General features: G+C 36.1%; 2 protein-coding genes across 2 annotated transcripts; one reads left to right on the top strand and one right to left on the bottom strand.

Annotated features, from left to right (window-relative positions):
- The first annotated feature begins 598 nt into the window (after nucleotides 1–598).
- On the top strand, nucleotides 599–6,218 carry LOC113071173 (clusterin-like). Its single transcript, XM_026244551.1, has 9 exons — nucleotides 599–743; nucleotides 2,606–2,734; nucleotides 2,835–2,983; nucleotides 3,808–3,978; nucleotides 4,063–4,468; nucleotides 5,098–5,238; nucleotides 5,374–5,600; nucleotides 5,683–5,858; nucleotides 5,954–6,218. The coding sequence occupies exons 2-9, from the start codon at nucleotides 2,647–2,649 to the stop codon at nucleotides 5,964–5,966; spliced, it is 1,371 nt and encodes a 456-aa protein (XP_026100336.1). The 5' UTR covers nucleotides 599–743; nucleotides 2,606–2,646; the 3' UTR covers nucleotides 5,967–6,218.
- Nucleotides 6,219–7,294: 1,076 nt separating this feature from the next.
- Nucleotides 7,295–17,849, bottom strand: LOC113071174 (ralBP1-associated Eps domain-containing protein 1-like; the record flags this gene model as incomplete). The annotated part of the gene is given in 17 exon segments (XM_026244552.1): nucleotides 7,295–9,427; nucleotides 9,527–9,632; nucleotides 10,009–10,157; nucleotides 10,245–10,334; nucleotides 10,898–11,071; nucleotides 11,176–11,240; nucleotides 11,345–11,475; nucleotides 11,687–11,759; nucleotides 11,852–11,950; nucleotides 12,677–12,764; nucleotides 15,030–15,151; nucleotides 17,176–17,272; nucleotides 17,274–17,331; nucleotides 17,547–17,610; nucleotides 17,697–17,724; nucleotides 17,726–17,761; nucleotides 17,763–17,849. Coding segments are annotated over 17 exon segments (1,536 nt in total), but the record flags the coding sequence as incomplete, so codon positions are not given.
- Nucleotides 17,850–18,214: the final 365 nt, after the last annotated feature.

The following is an 18,214-nucleotide window of genomic DNA, read 5'->3' on the forward strand; positions in this document are numbered from 1 at the left end:
AATGAGTTGATGTGCCTCAGTTGTTGAGTAAACACTGCCAAAATAATCCACAAATAGTGCTTGTTTCATTCAGAAACTGAAGCTCAGATCAGTGAGGCCTATGACCGATCAGTTCCAAAACAACAACAACAAAAAACAGTCCTAACTGAAAGAATACAAGTTGAAAAAAAATATTGAATCCATGATTTGGTGATAATACAGCACAGAATGTGGCAGAATATAGCAAGAAATGTTTAAAAGTCACACCAAATTAGTTTAAAAGAGATTAGATTTTAAAGACAAGGGTTAAACTTGGGCTTGTATAACCGCACACTGGTTTATTTAGTTTCAGCACTGTTATGAACTTATTCTATAAGATTCACTGAATTATTCACTGCACGGCTAAAGCAGATGTTATGCAGGTCACATTAAGGTGATTTACCACTGTTAAACGTTGGGACTGTCCAATAGTAATGAATCATCCACATCTTTGCCAGTAAATTTCAGAAGGCAGATTTTCCCGTAAGCCCCATGTTCAGGCTGTGCCTCTACAAGCACAATGACATGAGTTAGATGGTGCAATGTTGCCCACTTCTGGTCAGAGGGAGCCTCTGCCGTTGAGAATAACAGTTTCTGGAACAGTCCAAAGCCACGGTCATCTCATCCCCTGAATCACGTCGTCAACATCACCCAGCCTCCCAGTATAAAAAACAAATCAGAGGAGGCACGGTCCATCTGCAAGGAAGATTGAGAATTCAAGCAGGGTGAGTACACTACAGAGAGCATATTACAAGGATGTTGACAATCTTGTTTATGCAAATATGGTTTTAAATATATTATTATATAATTATATATAATATATAGGCTACATTTATGTGAGATGTTATTTATATTCTGATTCCAGTGATGTAATACCTATTTGTTGTATGACGTACTATAAAATGGCATCTTAATTAATGCTACGTTTGTGCATTTTGCCAATAACCCACTACTGCATAAATGTAAACAAGATTCTGTTCTGATAGAATGACATATAATTTATGCTGTTTTTGAATTACAATCCATCCTCATGTGGTTAATGTCATCCAAAAAGTCTAACTGGGCTGTTTGTTGCATCGAGTTTGTCTGTGCCTTCCCTAGGCAAATTTGTATTGATTTTTTCATTGCAGAGAGGAATTTGTCTCACAGCCCCAAGTCGATCAGGGGAACTAAGCCAGGTCAACTGCATTCAGGATGCATACTGTGCCCTAGCAAGATATCAGTATACAAATCAAACCCCCTTACTCAGAGCAAGCCATCTGTGTGATACGCTTGGTTTCTTATAAACACCACATGCCTTAGATGTGTAACCTCATTCCAAAACAAACAGAACAAGATTAGGCACAAGGACAATATTAATTCAAATGAAAGCAAGACGAAGATAAAATGGTATGCTTGCAACAAACAACATTTTTGAGAGAATTCAAGGTTAGGTTATGGAGGAAACAAAAACCTGCAAGTTGAACACCATATTTTACACTACAAAAAACTTTCCTTGTGACTCAGTATTTCTGTCTGTTCATTGGCTCTTCTGACATTTTGTGCATTTTTCTTATGTAACTAGGCTTCTGGCTTTAATTTGGCAGAGCTGGGGTTTCTATGTACATGTACAAAGCAGAAAAAGAGGAAACCTGTCCCCATGACTGACTCGAAGCTTTTATGATGTTTACTTAGACTCTGGTGTGAATTATCAGCAGCTGTTGAGGACCACTGGTTTGTCTTTAGAAAAAAAAAAAAAAGCATGATTAAAAGTGCAGCGTTATTAAAAAAAGGGTAATCGACTTGGTCTCACGTACATTTCTGCAAATTCACAAAACTGGGATTACGTTTTGTCAGAACAAGCTTTAGTGAAGGGGATTTGCTCTCAAATCCATGTAATCAGTGAAGGGAACATAAATGTTCGCAAGTTTTCAACCCTATTAATGATTTTTCAAAGCCTTTTGGTTGGATACTGGTTAAAGGGATAGTTAACCTAAAAGTGAACCATCGTTTACTCGTACTCATTGTGTTCCAAACCTGTATGCCATTTTTTTTTCTGTACGACACAAAAGAAGATATTTCCCCATTGACTTTAATGTATGGAGAAAAAAGTTAAACAACTTTAAAAATATATATATCTTCTGTTGTGTTCTACAAATAGAGAAAAACATTCAGGTTTGAAATGAGATTAGGTTGAGTAAATAATGTTTTTTTTTTTTTGTAAACTACTCTTTGAACATTGTAGCTGAACTATCTTAAGACACACCACATTTTTGGATATGATGTTACATAGCCGTTACAGAATACGAAATGGTTTCAGGATGGTACAAAATGGCACAATAAATCTGTTTGGCCCTCTGTTCAAGGTCGCAGAAAGACAAATGCCACTATTTATATCAGGCCTACTATATAAATAGACATGCTGATACAATGGATTCATTGCCCACATTGTCTGTCTAAGCACGTCCCACACAAACCGCAGTTTTAAATGTGTGGGTTTTGCAGTTGTTCATGGGCATCAGAAACTTGCTAAGTCACTTCCATCACAGCTTAATTAAAAAATGTTTCACTATTAATTGACCCACATTTTCCTGACTTATGTTCATAGTGTTACTACTTCTGAAACCAGGACACCATCAGCCACCAAAGATGAAGGTCTCATGCTCTCTGATGGGACTTTCTCTTCTCTACCTCTCTGTGGAATGTCTCTTACCCCCAACTAAAGAGGATCTCAACCGTAAGTGCATTTGTTTTGTTTTGTTTTTTTTGTTTTTTTATGTGCAGACAGGTTGTGCTCAATTAAGAACAGTAATGTAACCATTATTACTTTTTGGCAGAGATCTCACTGCTTGGTGAAAAGTACCTGGATAAACAGATTGAAAATGCCATCACTGGGGTGAAAGAGATGAAGACTGTGATGGAGCGAACAGAAGAGGATCACAAGAGGTTCCGGTCTGAACTGGAGAAAACAAAGCAACAAAAAGAGGTGAGATAGATAGATAGATAGATAGATAGATAGATAGATAGATAGATAGATAGATAGATAACATTTAAGTAATTTATTATCAGTTAAGGAAAGTATATTCATAAATTAAACATTGACCTATACCAATTAAACCTGAGAATAATTATGTATATCAATTACATAATCTACATATTTTAATACAATAAACATATCAAGTTAAGTAAATTAACATTAAGTAATTTATCATGAATTAACAGTAATTTATTTATAATTTACTGTAACTTTAACCAAGACCTATAAAAAGTAAATAATTATTTAGATCAATTATATAATCTACACAGATTCATACATTTTTATAAATATAAATGAATATGAATTTTTTATAATAAATTCAGTTCAAGTTGCATAACTTGAGAACATTAAGCAGTTTATTATGTATTAACAATAAACAACAGTATATTCATAAATTAATATGAAACTAGATCAAAAGAATTATGACTTATTACATAACCCCCACATATTAATTAATTTTTTACATTTCAAGTTGTATAAATTAACATTAGGGTAATGTATTTGGAATTTCTGAATGTAAATGAATTTTAACTTAATATATTTCAACATTAATTCATAAATGCTGGGAAAAAGTTTTCGTTGTTACTTCATGACACCCGTTGCATTAACTAATGTTAACAAATTGAACTTTATTTTAAAGTGTACCTGCAATCAAATAAAATGACCTTCATACATTTTTTAAGTTTGACTTAAGTGTCTAATAATAAGTGTCTATAATCTGAGGGCCCTGCAGTTAATTGCTTTTTTTTTTCTTGTGCTGTTCCATCAATAAGAATGCTCTGATGGAGGCTCAGGAGATGGAGGAGAAGCTGAGTGAGCAGCAGAGCATGTGTAATGAAACCATGCAGGCTCTGTGGGAGGAGTGCAAGCCCTGCTTGAGGAAAACCTGTGTTAAGTATTACTCACGCACCTGCAGCAGTGGAGCCGGCTTGGTGGGACGACAGGTGATACATCTGCGCAAACATCCCTGCAGTTATCCTGACTTCATTCTGCCGTTTGCAACCATCCCTCTCTTTGTCTGTTTTTAGCTGGAGGAGGTTTTGAACAGGACCTCTCCCATCTCCATTTGGATAAACGGGCAGAACATGGAGACCCTTTTGGACGAGGACCAGCAGCAGACCAGACGCTTCCAGGACCTGGAGGAGCGGTATACAGAGGTTGCAGATGGAGTGGACAACATCTTCATGGACAGCATGAAGGTGTTTGACCACATGCGTTCCTTCCACCAGCCCAGCTTCTTCCCCAGTTCCTTCCGTATGCCCAGCATGTTCGAGAGTCATTCCAGCCGTGCTGCTCGTGTCTACAGGTCCCCTTTGCACAACCCAGAGTTCCACAGCTTTCACAGCATGTTCCAACCCATGATGGACATGGCCAGAAACATGTTCAACTCATTCGGGCCCTACATGGGAAGTGATGTGGATTTCCCTTCAGAAGGTAAATTTCAGGGTTTACAAGCCTAAATGTAACCACATATACAAAGTTAAAAGTGTTGTTAGTAATATTCATCACACTTAAAGGCACAGTCGACCCAAAAATGCCATAACGTTGCTCCAAATCTGTATGACGTTCTTTCTTCTGTTGATCATGAAAGAAGATATTTTGAAGAATGTTAAAACAGTTTAGGTTCCCATTGACTTCCACAGTTTTTTTCCCCAATAGAAGTCAATGGGGAAACGAAACATTTTAGTTACCAACATTCCTTAAAATATTTTCTTAGGAAACAAAATGCAAGAAAGAAAATTCTGTTTTCATTCACTCATATACAGTGTGTATGTATGTATGTATATATAAATGATTTATGATTTAAACTATATATAAAGGATTTATAAAATATATATATATTAATTTAAAAAACAAACTATTTTATATAATTATTGTGTAAGAAAATAAATATAATTATATAAATATCTATAATTTTTTCACAACACACACATATATGTATTTTTTCTTTACTATGGCAATTTGACGTAATACACAATAATGATATAAAATAGTAGTTTGTTTTTTTATTTAAATACTGCTTATACCCCAGATGCCTTTAATCTGTAAACCTGTATTCATAGATGGCAGAGTAAACGAGGACGTTATTATAACTAAACCATTTGGAAATGATAAGATGACCTGCAGGGAGATTCGTCGCAATTCTGCCGGCTGCATTAAACTGAAGGATGAGTGTGAGAAATGTAAAGAGATCCAGCATATTGGTAAGAGCGATATTAAAATACATGTCTCAATTTTGTGTTATATTATCCAGCTTTAAATAATGTGGTCCCAGTTTGGGAATTTTTCAATGAGAATTTCATGTGATATAACGATTAGAGCTTTGTTTTCTTCATCAGACTGCTCTGGAAAGAGGCCCCTGGAGGGCCCCCTGAAGGAGGAGCTGGAAAGGGCTCTTGCAAGGGCTGAGAGATTCACCCAGGAGTACAACAGCCTGCTAAAACGATTCGAAGAAGAGATGTTCAACACCTCGAGTGTGCTGGACCTGTTCAACAAGCAGTTCGGTTGGGTGTCCTCTCTAGCGAACCACACCAAAAATGAAGAAGGCTTCTTTAAAATACAGGCAGTAGGTGCCAAATATGTGATTCAGCACAACTGTAACTCCTTTCACTATGTAGATCACTCATTTGGCAACATTTTATGTGCAGGCGATGTCAAAGGGCTCAGATAATGCAGAGACCCCAGGTGACACTAAAGTGTCCGTTAAACTGTTTGACGGGCCAGATATGAGCTTCACAGTCCCAGGAGACATTCCATGGAGCGACCCCAAATTCTCAGAGGTGGTGGCACAGGAGGCTTTGGATCGTTACAAACAGAACACTGTGTGAGTCTTAACAGCAATCCTTTCCATTTTAATTAGCTAAAATCTTATTAATGTGATTAAAAATGTATCCAATATATTCACGTTTTCCTCTCCAGGGTCACAAACTAAACATTTTGGAGGGCCGACGCTTCTGGTGAAGAAAATATATTCTCTGAGAAAACTGAAAAGCACTTGAGAAGATCCTTATGTATTAGAATCACAGTACTGAGAGATGTTGTACTTGTGTGTTGCCTAGAATTATTCCTGCTGTTTCATCCTGCTTAACATCCAGAGACCCTACAGAGATTATACAGAATTAGAGCTTATAATGCATTATAATCAACTTTACATTGTCAAATACCAATAAAACACACAATTCCACATTTTCCTCATCTCTTAATGAGCTAAAAGTTAGAGCAAGACAATTTCACACTAATTTTAATAAATGTAAAAGTTCACCTTCTATACCCTTTACTCACTTTCCCTCCGCTGGTGGGAAAACTTCCAATCTCCATCCAAACAGCAGAAACCTTTAAAATAAGACTGAAGACACATCTCTTCTGAGAGCATGAAGAGTAATTCATAGCCTTATCAGTAATTGTACTAAAATAAATTATTTCAACACTGTTCTGCATTCACTTCTGCTCTAATGGTATTAAGTTGTGCTGTCACAGAACATTTTATTTTCCCTTGAATTAATAGCTTCTGCCTGAATTAAATAAATGAATAACTCATCTCAATATTGAATTAAAAAAATATTTAATCAATAGCAAGACTGCTATTCTTTGTCTTAGTGTTCAGGCTCAAATGAGAGTTTGGTAACACTTTAGTATAGGGTCCAATTCACAATAATAACTAGTTGCTTATTAGCATGTCTATTATTAACACATTGGCTGTTTATTAGTGCTTATAAAGTACATATAATGCATGACATCCAAAATCCTACCCAATACCCTAAACTTAACAACTACCTTATAAACTATTAATAAGCAGCAAATAAGGAGTTAATTGAGGCAAAAGTCCTAGTTAATGGTTAGTTAATAGTGTGAATTGGACCCTAAAATAAAGTGTGACCGAGAGTTTTAATGTGGTTTTAGACCACAGCCCTAACTCAAGGTAACAATGTATTTCAATTTTGACAGAAATTAAAATGAGGCTGTGAGAGACAGAAGTACAGTGTGTTCAGTGGATTGAACAACATACAACAGCCAACAAAATTTTAATCTTTCTGGAAAACTTTCAGCAGACAAAAACTGCATAAAGCAGTTTTGAAAGACCTTAATACAGTGCATGCCATTGTAAAGTCTAAGTATATCCCTCACAGCCTTGCTTTCATCCATGTGAAATTAAATATAGCATCCAACCTGACAATAGTCTTTGCTAAAGTATACTGGGACTGTTCTCTAATTTCAAGACACTGAAACTATTTATAATTTGAATCATTAAGACCAACAGAATGACAGAGTGTGATATTGCTTTTATACATCGGTTTAACATACTGGAAGTTAACAGTAACTTATATTTTCGACACAATATGCATCTAAATAATATTGACTGTTTTTTACTCCACCAACGAAACGGTTCCACACAAAGTCAAAACGGAATCAACCATTGGGTCTTCAAGCAACACACATATTAGCGGTGTTACAGTATCAGGGTTTTTGAACAAATCAAAGTGAAAATTGAGTCGCTCATAAAGACAGCAGTCCCTCGTTTGTTCTTGAATCATTTTTTAACAAATCAGCTAAACGAATGCAATAACTACTCTGTGATAAAGACAGATGCTAATGAGTTGTTAAGTAACCTCTTATAAAGCAAGAGATTGATGCTATTTCTGTAACAAGAAATAAGACAAATGGAGTAAGAGAAACTGTGAATATATCGGAAAACAGTTGGAGCACTTGACAAAAAAAGGAAATTATTAAAATATTGTGCCATTTTTATTTTGTGTAAAAATCACACAGCTGCTAGTTCATTCTGCAGAGACACATCCATGCAGTTAAACATTTATGATCCCACAGCCATTATATAAGCAATTAAATAGAATATTTGCTGTTAGTCAGCAATTAATGCAAATTTACATATGAGATCAAAAGGTGTGTATCATACAATATACAACATACCCCTGATACAGTAAATCAGCCTGAACTGCAGGAAGAAAAGGCTCATGGGGGGGGGGGGGGGGGGGGGCACATTACTGTGAAAACCTGCACACCAGAACCTAAGGCTTTAAGGAGGAGTAAAGAAAAACAGACATCAGTCAAAACAAATGAACGGATGAAAGATATGGTGCAAGTCTATGTAACAACACAACCGTCACATTAGTTCAGACGTTACGGATACAAATCAAGTGGTTCATCGTAAAGAGCCGTTTTATACAAAATGAGGTTGTGAACGACATGCAAAAACAGTGACGAGAAAAGACCGATGGAAGCCGAAGTGGAGGAAGTGCAGTCATTGTTTCAGGTCTCAGGTTTACATACTGATGATGGCACTGAATTTATGGTGCAGGACTGAATCAGATGATGTACTACATGAGGTACAGTCAACATTTGAGACTGAGAGAGGGACATCTGCTATCTCGGGGTGAAAAACTGTACACGGTTGAACAGGTTGCTCTGTAGTAACACAACAGTGTGTGTTAAGAGAAGAAAAGAAAGCCGTTTTTGATGACATACATTTGTAACCGTCATCCTCGAACTCTCTCACGCACATGAAACAAACACACACAGCTGTGCTGTCCACCGATATGGCAAAGAAGAAATATTAAAAGGGCAATTCATCCAAAAAAAAAACAATTCTGTCATTTGCTCAAAACCCATAAGATTTTCTTTCTTTCTTTCATGTGACAGAAAAGGTACATTTTTGAAGAATATCCTGGCCACTCTTTTCGATTTTAATGAGAAGTCATATGGGTTTGTTAAGACTTGAGGATGAATTTACATTTTTTTAGTGTACTGTCCCTTTAACAAGTGCATGTCAGAATCAGTTTTCTAAAGCGTACTTCTGAAATAGAATGATCTCCCAAAAATCAGTTCTCCCCTCTTTACGACCAGTGCATGGCCTAACATGATTGTCTGAGCACACACGGGTGCTTCTAACATGGAAGAACATGACAAGCTGCCTCAGGACTCTGGAGAACAGGAGGGGAAGAGGCTCCTTCATGTTTACCAGAATTACAGCCTCCTGCCAGCCATGACGTCAGGCTCTTGCCTCACATGCTAAACAGAACCTGCAATGTCTGGGGTATTACACACACAACTACACAGACTTTGTTTCATCAAAGTGCCATAAACGGATATTGTTCCTGGACCCCATCCCTCTGAATGGCTGTGTGAGACAGAACAGTCTGGAGGAAGCAGCGATCGTGTCTCTTCTCACACAGTCAGCAGAGGAGTGGAGAAAGGGTGAAATGGACATCCTGCCAGAGGATCCAAGAGACCACTCCAAAAAAAAAAAAAAAAAACCGGGGGTAATCACTCTTTCGTACACATAAACATTCAATCTGAACACTCTTTTTTTTACAAATGCGAAAATGGTCTAAGCTGTTCCAGTTGCACTTCAAGCGATATTCTTTCTTCTAGCAGGTCCTAAGAAGACAAAATTTGGAAAAAATGCTTACTGTCAGACATTTGAAAAGCTCGTGTTATGAAAAAAACGTGGTCCCATTCAATGACATCTCACAATACCTTCAACTGTTGCTGTAATTCACTGTTGAGTCTGGCTAAAACCGTATTTGTTTCTTTGTTTCTTCTAATGGAAGCCTGGATGGCCTTCTTATCTTTACCGATAGACCTGATTTTAAACAGAACAGGAAGAGGAAGTGTACTTTAGGGTACAAGTACACATTGTGATCAACGCTGGGGTAAACCTCTCAACAAAATATCCAGTATATACATGAGGACTAAAAGATATTTTAGTCCTCATGTATTATATTGTATATTATATCACATACAAATGTATTATATTGTATTATATGTATATTATATCACATACAAATACTGCATTTTATTTATGTTCATATATAAATATGTATTCAGATTTATTTATAATTATGAATATAATAAAAATATTATTGTATGAGGACATTATTATGATTTTTATTGGTTAATTGTGAAAATAATGCCACGATCAATAAAAAAAAAAGTGATGGAGTGACTGTCGAGCGTACCGTGGAATTGAGGGCTGGGTTGCTAGAACAGTGGCTATGACGGTAGACTTTTGCGGAAGGTCCTCAACATCTGGTCTGAGCTCATCTTCTGATTTCAGTCTTCGACGAACAGGTTTAGGGGGTGGGGCCAGTGGAGTGGATACTTTGGCCTATCAAAACATACATCGAGCAATTATAATGCTGAAGTAATATGCAATATGAAGACTGGTAGAGGAGGTTGGTAGAGAATGGCTTACAGAGTTGACAGAAGTTGCATTTCGTTCCTCTGCCTGAACTTCATTCTTTGCTGTTCTCATCGTCCCGGTGGTTTCTGCACTTCTCTCTGCCTATATATAATATATAAAAAACAGTTTTAGGGTCAGAGACTTTTTTTTTTTTTTTTTTTGGGAAAAATTAATAAATTAATACTTTTATCCAGCAAAAGTGAAAGTTAAGACCTTTACATTGTTTTGTATAGTTTCTACAAAAGTATTAAGCAGAACAACAGTTTTGTTTTTATTACTGATAATAATAATATATGTTTCTTGAGTAACGGTTGCTAAAAAAATCAGCATTTCCATCACAGGAATAAACGTAATTTTACAATATATTAAAATAGAAAATAATTATTTTAAATTGTAATAATATTTCATTATATTGATGTATTTTCCATCAAATAAATGCAGTCTTGGTGAGCATTAGAGACATCTTTAAAAAACAATCTCAAACTTCTGAAAGGTAGCACATATATATTTAGTGCATATATAGATAGAACTTTTTACATTTACTTGTGTAATGTGAAATGTTTTCTTTTTAAACAATCCATCTGTGCATTTTCTTTTCTTTTTTTGCATCACAAAGATTTTTCTTCATAATCTGTCATCATTATAATAAATGGCTCCATTTGTACCTGTCCACTGTCAGATGGTTTCTCTCCATCATCTGCCGGCTGGTCGACAGCAAAAACCTGAAACTGGCTGAAGTCAGCAAAGTTGGGTTGTTCTGGCATCTGCTGGGGTGACGTGCTGGTATGTGACGGAAGACCATCTCCCTCTACCGAACGGTGACCATGTGGCACTGATGTCTGGGGATTTGAACATTACATATTGAATTAATCTATAAAAAGTGTAATAGTTATCTAATTATCTGAAAGCAATTTATATAGAATTGCTAGCTACTGGGCTATACCTGTGTGGGCAGTGGTCTGGGAGGGACTGCTGGGGGAAAGGCAACTACACCTGGCTGTTGTGGACCTGTTGGAGAAGTAAATATAAAAGAGAACTTCAGCTTTTCCTAATCACACCCCAAAAAACAACAAGCTATGAGTTACCTGATAACTGCTTGTGTGTGTGCATACCTGCAGGGACAGCAGCAAAGTTTCTGTTCATGTCTAGAGAGGAGGATCGTGAGTGAGAGGTAATGATGCGTGGCGGAGGTGGAGGCGGAGCCACAACCTTCAGTCCTTCCGGGGAGGTGCCAGAGTGAGACCTGTTATAGCATGAGCTGTAAATCTTTTTTGGCTGGAAACATCACACTATGTTCTAATCAAACATGATGTGGCAAAAATCGCATTATACAGATCTTCTAAATCTTATCCATGTTAATCTGAGCTTTCCTTCTAGCTACAACACCACAAACACAAAGAAAAACAAAGATTAAAGTGAGCCTGAATTTGGTGCCACTGCAAGACGTTAAGTACCTTTGTCTGTTCACAGCACTGGAAATGGGCTCCTGATCAGATGTAAATGAATCTGAGCTGCTATAGCCATCTCCTGTAAGAAGGAAGGGTAAAGGCTCTCAATGAATTACGGGAAAAGATCTGCTGCTAGTCAGTTAAATGGTTGAATAGTCCAGATGTACTTACCAACAGTGGTACCAGGAAATTTAATAGCTGCTGCTAACTTGGTCTCCTCAGAAAGTTCTGGTGGTTTCGCCATTAACGGGCTTGTTGGATGTGTGTGATCTGTAAAACCAATAGTAATCCAATTGGTTTCTAATCAAATTATTACATAGGTCCATGCAGTAACTACGCTACTAGTTAAAAAGGCTGGAGTCGGTAAGATATATTTTTAAAGAAATTGTAATTTACAATTGTAATTACATTTTAAAACATATTAAAATAGAAAAGTATTATATTCTATTGCAGTAATATTTTTATATTACATTTTGATTAAATTCAGGCTAAGCTTCTTTTAAAACCACTGAATAAAATCTGCCATACCCTAAACTTTAGAACAGTAGTGTATGTCAATGATAAGATTATTGTGGAAGAAAGAGTCCTATAACAAATTTGAAAGTTACAAAACTGAAAGTTACATATTTTATGCAAAAGACATACAGTAATTCTAAGGTGCTGTAGATGGCTGCTAATGTGTTTTGGTTGGTTGCTTCCTTGTTCTGGTCCAAAAAAAAAACTAAACCTCTGTGATATGCAAATCATGGATTTTGGTCCTTTCTTCAAATGCAAGTCAATGAGATTTCTAGGGGGGTGAAATCATATTTAAAAAAATTCTAAACCCCCAACCCCAAGTATGAGCAAAAGCAATAGTGATTAAGAAAGACAATACACCAAAAATAACAAAAAGAAAAGACAGGTGGATGAATTTGCAGAACAAAACGTTAAAATGTTACAGCTTAAAATGCAGTCAAAATTGTAACATGCACTGTAAAAGCGCATTAATGGACGCACCGCTTCCAGTTCTCTTGAGCTCCATCTCTTGCATGTGGATCTTGCTGGGTGTCATACGAATGGGCACAGGGTGGACTATTGCTGTATCCTACAATGAAACAAGCACATCAACTGTTGCGGTCACGTAAGATTCACTGAACTTAATGAAGATTCATCATCTCATTTATAAAGAAGAACAAGGAATAGTTAAGACCTGGCACCAAGTAACAATAAACAAACATTGCATCACAACACCGTCAAAAGACAGCATACAGTATGAAAGAAAGAGCATGAAAGAATTATCGATAAGCTCAGCAAGCAAAAGTAGAACAAAAATGAATCATTTGATGATGGCACTGTGGCTATGAATTCATCCTGAGGACATGCGCTCTCAGAGAGAATTCACAGAGTATTGGGTTAATGAATATAATTAATCATGAAAGAGCACTGAGTGATTGACTTACAGGGTCAGCTGGTGCAATGTTAGAATCAAATTGGGTCAGAGTTTGAGAGCTTGAGGAGCGTTCGCTAAAAGTCTCCCACTGCTGGAGAGACAGAGCAGAGACATGTCAGCAAGGTGGAGCAAATCCACTCCTCACACGAGCAAACAGAAGCCATAATACAACAACAGAGTGCCCTCTCCACCCACTGATTGTTAGGAGAAACCCGTGATTTGTCCTGCTGCATATTCTCTGGTGACCACAGAGGAACAATTGTCTTCCTTATGGCCTTACAGGCTGAGATGGAGGATGTCACATTTTATTTCCCAATAACAAGGATCAGCTTAGAAGAAACACGCTGTAGTCATCAAAAGAAAATAACTAGATCTTGTAGATCAAAATGTTACTGACCAGTTTAAGGGTGAAGTGTATAATTTCAGTCAATTGAAACTGTGAAATGAATGACTATTTGAATAGGTCTTCCCATCTGACATTGGTCGACCCAACAGATAAAATCTGTTCTGACATTGAGCTAATACAGCGGTGTCATCGGGATGCTCAAAATAAAAATTTTCAAGCTCCCCAGAGCCACATTGTTACACTTTTTTCAGAAATGAACCAATAAATATCTTACTTAAAATGACTTACTACTTATTAAGCTGGGATATGTAAAATAATTTCATATTCCAATAAAATAATTGCTTTCTTAAATGTCCCCAGTCCAATTTTGGAATATTTAATAATTATTTTGTAGGGAAAAGTTTGAAACCAATTTCTGCAATACATGAGAAAAAAATAATGCTTTGGTAAATCATGATTTTAACGTAAAAATTGAAATTACTTAAAATCATAATTATGACTTCTTATCTCATAATTCTGATTTAGGGTCGTTTCATAGTCAACGCATCTGTACGCTTACGCGTCTCCGAGGCTACGCATCGTTACGCTTCGGCCGCAATTATGCGTCGGCGCGTAGCCAAATGTGTCGTCCTAGTTTTTGATACGCGACGCGCCGATGCACGCAATACTATGGCGTTGTCGGTGGGGGCGACATTGCAAGTATTGTAAATTAATTCAAGTATATTTTGTTTACAGAAGAAGAAGGTTTGAATACAATGACGGGCGAGGAGGAAAAATTATGCGAACTTATACGTATTCATCCACATTTATACAACATCCTAAAATACTGGAAATGTCTCTCCTCGTCCAGGCTTCGCATGGGAAGCACCAGAGACACAAACTCCCCATCCTGATCTCTTTTTTTATTTAAAGGGCGAACATACCAACGTCTATCTCTTCGTTGCCTTTGTTGCTGCCAATGTAAAATCAGTAACAGAATACACTCCTCTTCAGTTGCCATTGTGATCTGAGCATGTCATAATTATGTATCTCATCATTTTGATATGAATTTTGTCAAATTATTTACCAATGCATGTTTTATGTGGCAGAATGGCATTTTTTATTTTAAATGTGTTACAAATCTTATTTTTTTTAAATTCTGCATCCAAAATGGCTTTATGCTGACATAACCTTGAAAAATAATGTCAACCAATAACATTGTAGCCCATTGTGCTGGTATAAAATGCCCACGATCCAATCAAATCCTGGTATTGTTTTCCACTAAATATTTCTTTTTTACTTGGAAATGTGTCACATTATTGAGTATTCCATTAAAAGTAGTCCAGGAGGTTAATCTAAGACTTAAAAGATTTATTTTAAAAATGAGAGGTCAGCAGTTTTGACTACAAGGCCACCACATTCCTCAACATGAGAGTATTACATGTCTGGATGAGGTGTGCTTCACTGGCACCATTTTTCTCCTGACCAGATGTGTATTAGTTTCATTTTCCCATAAAGACAGAAGGCAGATAGAACTACAAATTACAAATTGGAGTGAAAGGGGTAGGGTACATTGAGAACACCAAAGTCCTAACCTCATTGCTCTGGTTGAGCTCAGGCCAGTTCTGGTTCAGGGAAGGCATGGAAGGAGATTTATTTGGAGTAACCTCCACTGGAGAAGCAGAAAAGCCCACTTCAGGATCTGGTTCTGGAACTCCTGAAAACATACAGGCAGACACCTGAACGTCATTCAGCATAAATATGGAATAAGCAGAATAATACTGCATCTAAAAGGTCATATGTGTCCCAAGGGCAAAATGTTGCTAAGATACAGGCTCGCTTCCTATGAAGCTGTTATTAAAATATTGGAATTAGTAGCAAGTTTGTTCTCGGTCTACAATGAAACAAAAATTCTTGGAAAAGACAATGTCCCATCCAATTGCAACATATTTTAGAATTCATATGCAATTATGAGGACTGAGATTTTGGACAAAATTTTTTATTGCAAGTCAGAACAGTGGCTAGAAAACCTTTAGCACTATTGTAGTGAGCCTGGTTATAAGAAAATGTTAAAAACAGTTTAAACTTGTGTCTATGTTAAATAGCAGAGAGAATATAAAAATCCACACAATAACTGAGCATATAACTATTGTTCAAAGGGTTGGGTTGACATTTTTTCCAATGTTGTTTAAAGAAGCCTCTAATGCTCACCAAAGCTGTATTTATTCGATAAAAAATATAGTAAAAATTTGTCGATTCCGATACCGATTTTTTACAAGCAAACTGGGCGATTCCCGATACCGATTTCCGATTTTTTTTTTCTTTAAGCAACAAACAAGAAAGAAGGAAAGTATGCATAAACAAGATGAATTATTTGGTATTTAATAGGTCAAACTGGCTTTCTGCTCAGTAAGCAGCCTACATCCAATACAAACATAGCTGGTACAGACATCAGCATTTAGCTTTTGTTTTTGAATTGGGTTGAAACTACATAGAACTTGTCTTATATTAAAAGATTAACTGTTACCATGTGAAATTAAAGGCAACAACTGCCTAGTTCTACAATCCAAACAACACAATCAACACCCACTCAATAAAATGTTTCTTAATCAGCATTCATGATTTGTTTAGTTTTTAAATTTGGTTTTAAATTAAAAAAAAGGTCTTTACCAGTGAGACTAAATAAAAGTATGCTATATAAATAAATTATTCCAAAATGTTAAAATCAAATAATGTTGGTGCAAAAACCACCAAGAAACCGGTGCATCCCTAGTAAAAATTTAAATTCACAATATCAATATTATTACAATTTAAAATAACTTTTCTATTTTAATATATTTTAGAATGTATTTTATTCCTGTGATTGCAACGCTGAATTCTCAGCAGCAATTCTTCCATCTTCAGAGATACATGATCCATTATAAATAATTTGGTAACACTTTACAATAAAGGTCCGTTAGTCAACATTAGTTAACTACTTTTACTTAACATGAACAATACTTCTACAGCATTTATTAATATTAGTTCATGTTAATTACAACATTTACTAATGCATTATTAAAATCAAAAGTTGAGCTTGTTAACATTAGTTAATAAACTATGAATTAACAAACTAACATTGAATGACTGTATTTGTATAGATGAATAATTTATTAAATGTATTGTTCAAGTTATTTAATTGTGGTAAAATGTCACCAATAATTTTAATAAGCTGATTTAGTGACCAATTTACACTTCTAATAATTATTATGTTGAAAACTGTTGTGCTGTTTAATGTTTTTGTTGAAAGTGTGTGTGTGTTGTAAATTTTTCTTTTTTTTTTTTTTTTTTTTTTGGAGCAAGTTCAAATGATCACCATTTATTTAAAAAAGCTTTTTTTAGTAACAACAAAAAGTCTTACTGTCAGCTGCAATCAATTTAATGTATGAGTATTAATTTCTTTGAAAAATAAATAAATAAATAAATAAATAAATAAAACAATTACAGACCTCAAACTTTTGAAAGGCAATGTTTGTGTCTGAAAAGAGCACCAGCAAGTGGTCACAAAAACTTATTGTTACAATGCCACAGAAGTATTTCTTAATATACCTATGTGCATTTGGAAATGGCACTTTCCACATATCATATTCAGAAAAGGTTTTAAAAAGCACTCTGTATGCAGATCTGTGAAACATTATGAAATACCTGGGCTGCATATTTCCCAATCTGAAGCTGTGGTTGGCATGAGGCTTTACTGCTTACCTGCTGAGTCATCCAAGTCAATAAGCTTTGGCATTAGGCTCTCGGGGAGCTTTTCAGGAAGGTCATAACCATTTTTCCTGGCGACCACAAGATGGAAACGCAGCACAAAACTCATCAAGGGTCAGTGCACCATCTTTATCAAAATCTGATAGCTCCCTGCAAGGTAAAGCATGGTCAATCAATACAGAGCTTGTTTGAATATTTTAAGGCACAAATAAACAGGTGATTCAAAGTCAGGACATTAACAAATCGAATGCAAATGGATAAGACATGTGCATGAGTTCTTGGGTTACACGTGTTTCAGGCAATCTACACCAAGGTCATTTAAAATGAACAAAGAGAGACAATGTAACTCATGTACAACTACTTACCAAATGTGAGACAGTTCAAGAATAGGCAGTTTCGACTTCGTAAAGAATTCCTTCGCGGCTGAACCTGAACAACAGAGAATGCATAAATTTTAGGCTTTAAAACTTCAAACAGAATAAAGGCAGTTACTGTTCAAAAACAGGTCTCACTACCAGGGATGAAACCAGTGAGATCAGCCTGGAATGGTCTTAAACTGGTTTATGTAATACTGTCTTTGCTTCATCTGTGATTTTCCAGGGGTCATCATAACCACTGGTCTGTCTTTGGATTTCATTTGTGGTCATTGAAGACGGCACAGTCCGTACTGTTTGTGCTCTCCGGCTGGAGCAAAAGAACAGGGAAAAAATAAGAATAGATTTTGTAATATATTTATATTGACAATGACAATGACAATTTATTTATATAGCACAATTAACTACAACTTCCGTCGACCAATGTGCTTTCCATTAGGTCATTAAAAACAGAGAAAAACACACAACGAACAAACAAACAAAAAACAAAAATGGTACAGATGTCTTTAGCCTGGACTTAAAAATATTAAGAGAAGAGGCTTGTCTAATGGACAAGTGGCAAGGTGTTCCAAAGCCTGGGGCAGCAATACAGAAAGCACGGTCTCCCCTGCACTTAGCCTCGACTTTGGAGTAAACAATAGATCCTGGTTGGAAGACCG

The sequence above is a fragment of the Carassius auratus genome, unplaced genomic scaffold (genome assembly GCF_003368295.1).
Source record: "Carassius auratus strain Wakin unplaced genomic scaffold, ASM336829v1 scaf_tig00006402, whole genome shotgun sequence".
NCBI classification, from domain to species: Eukaryota; Metazoa; Chordata; class Actinopteri; order Cypriniformes; family Cyprinidae; genus Carassius; species Carassius auratus.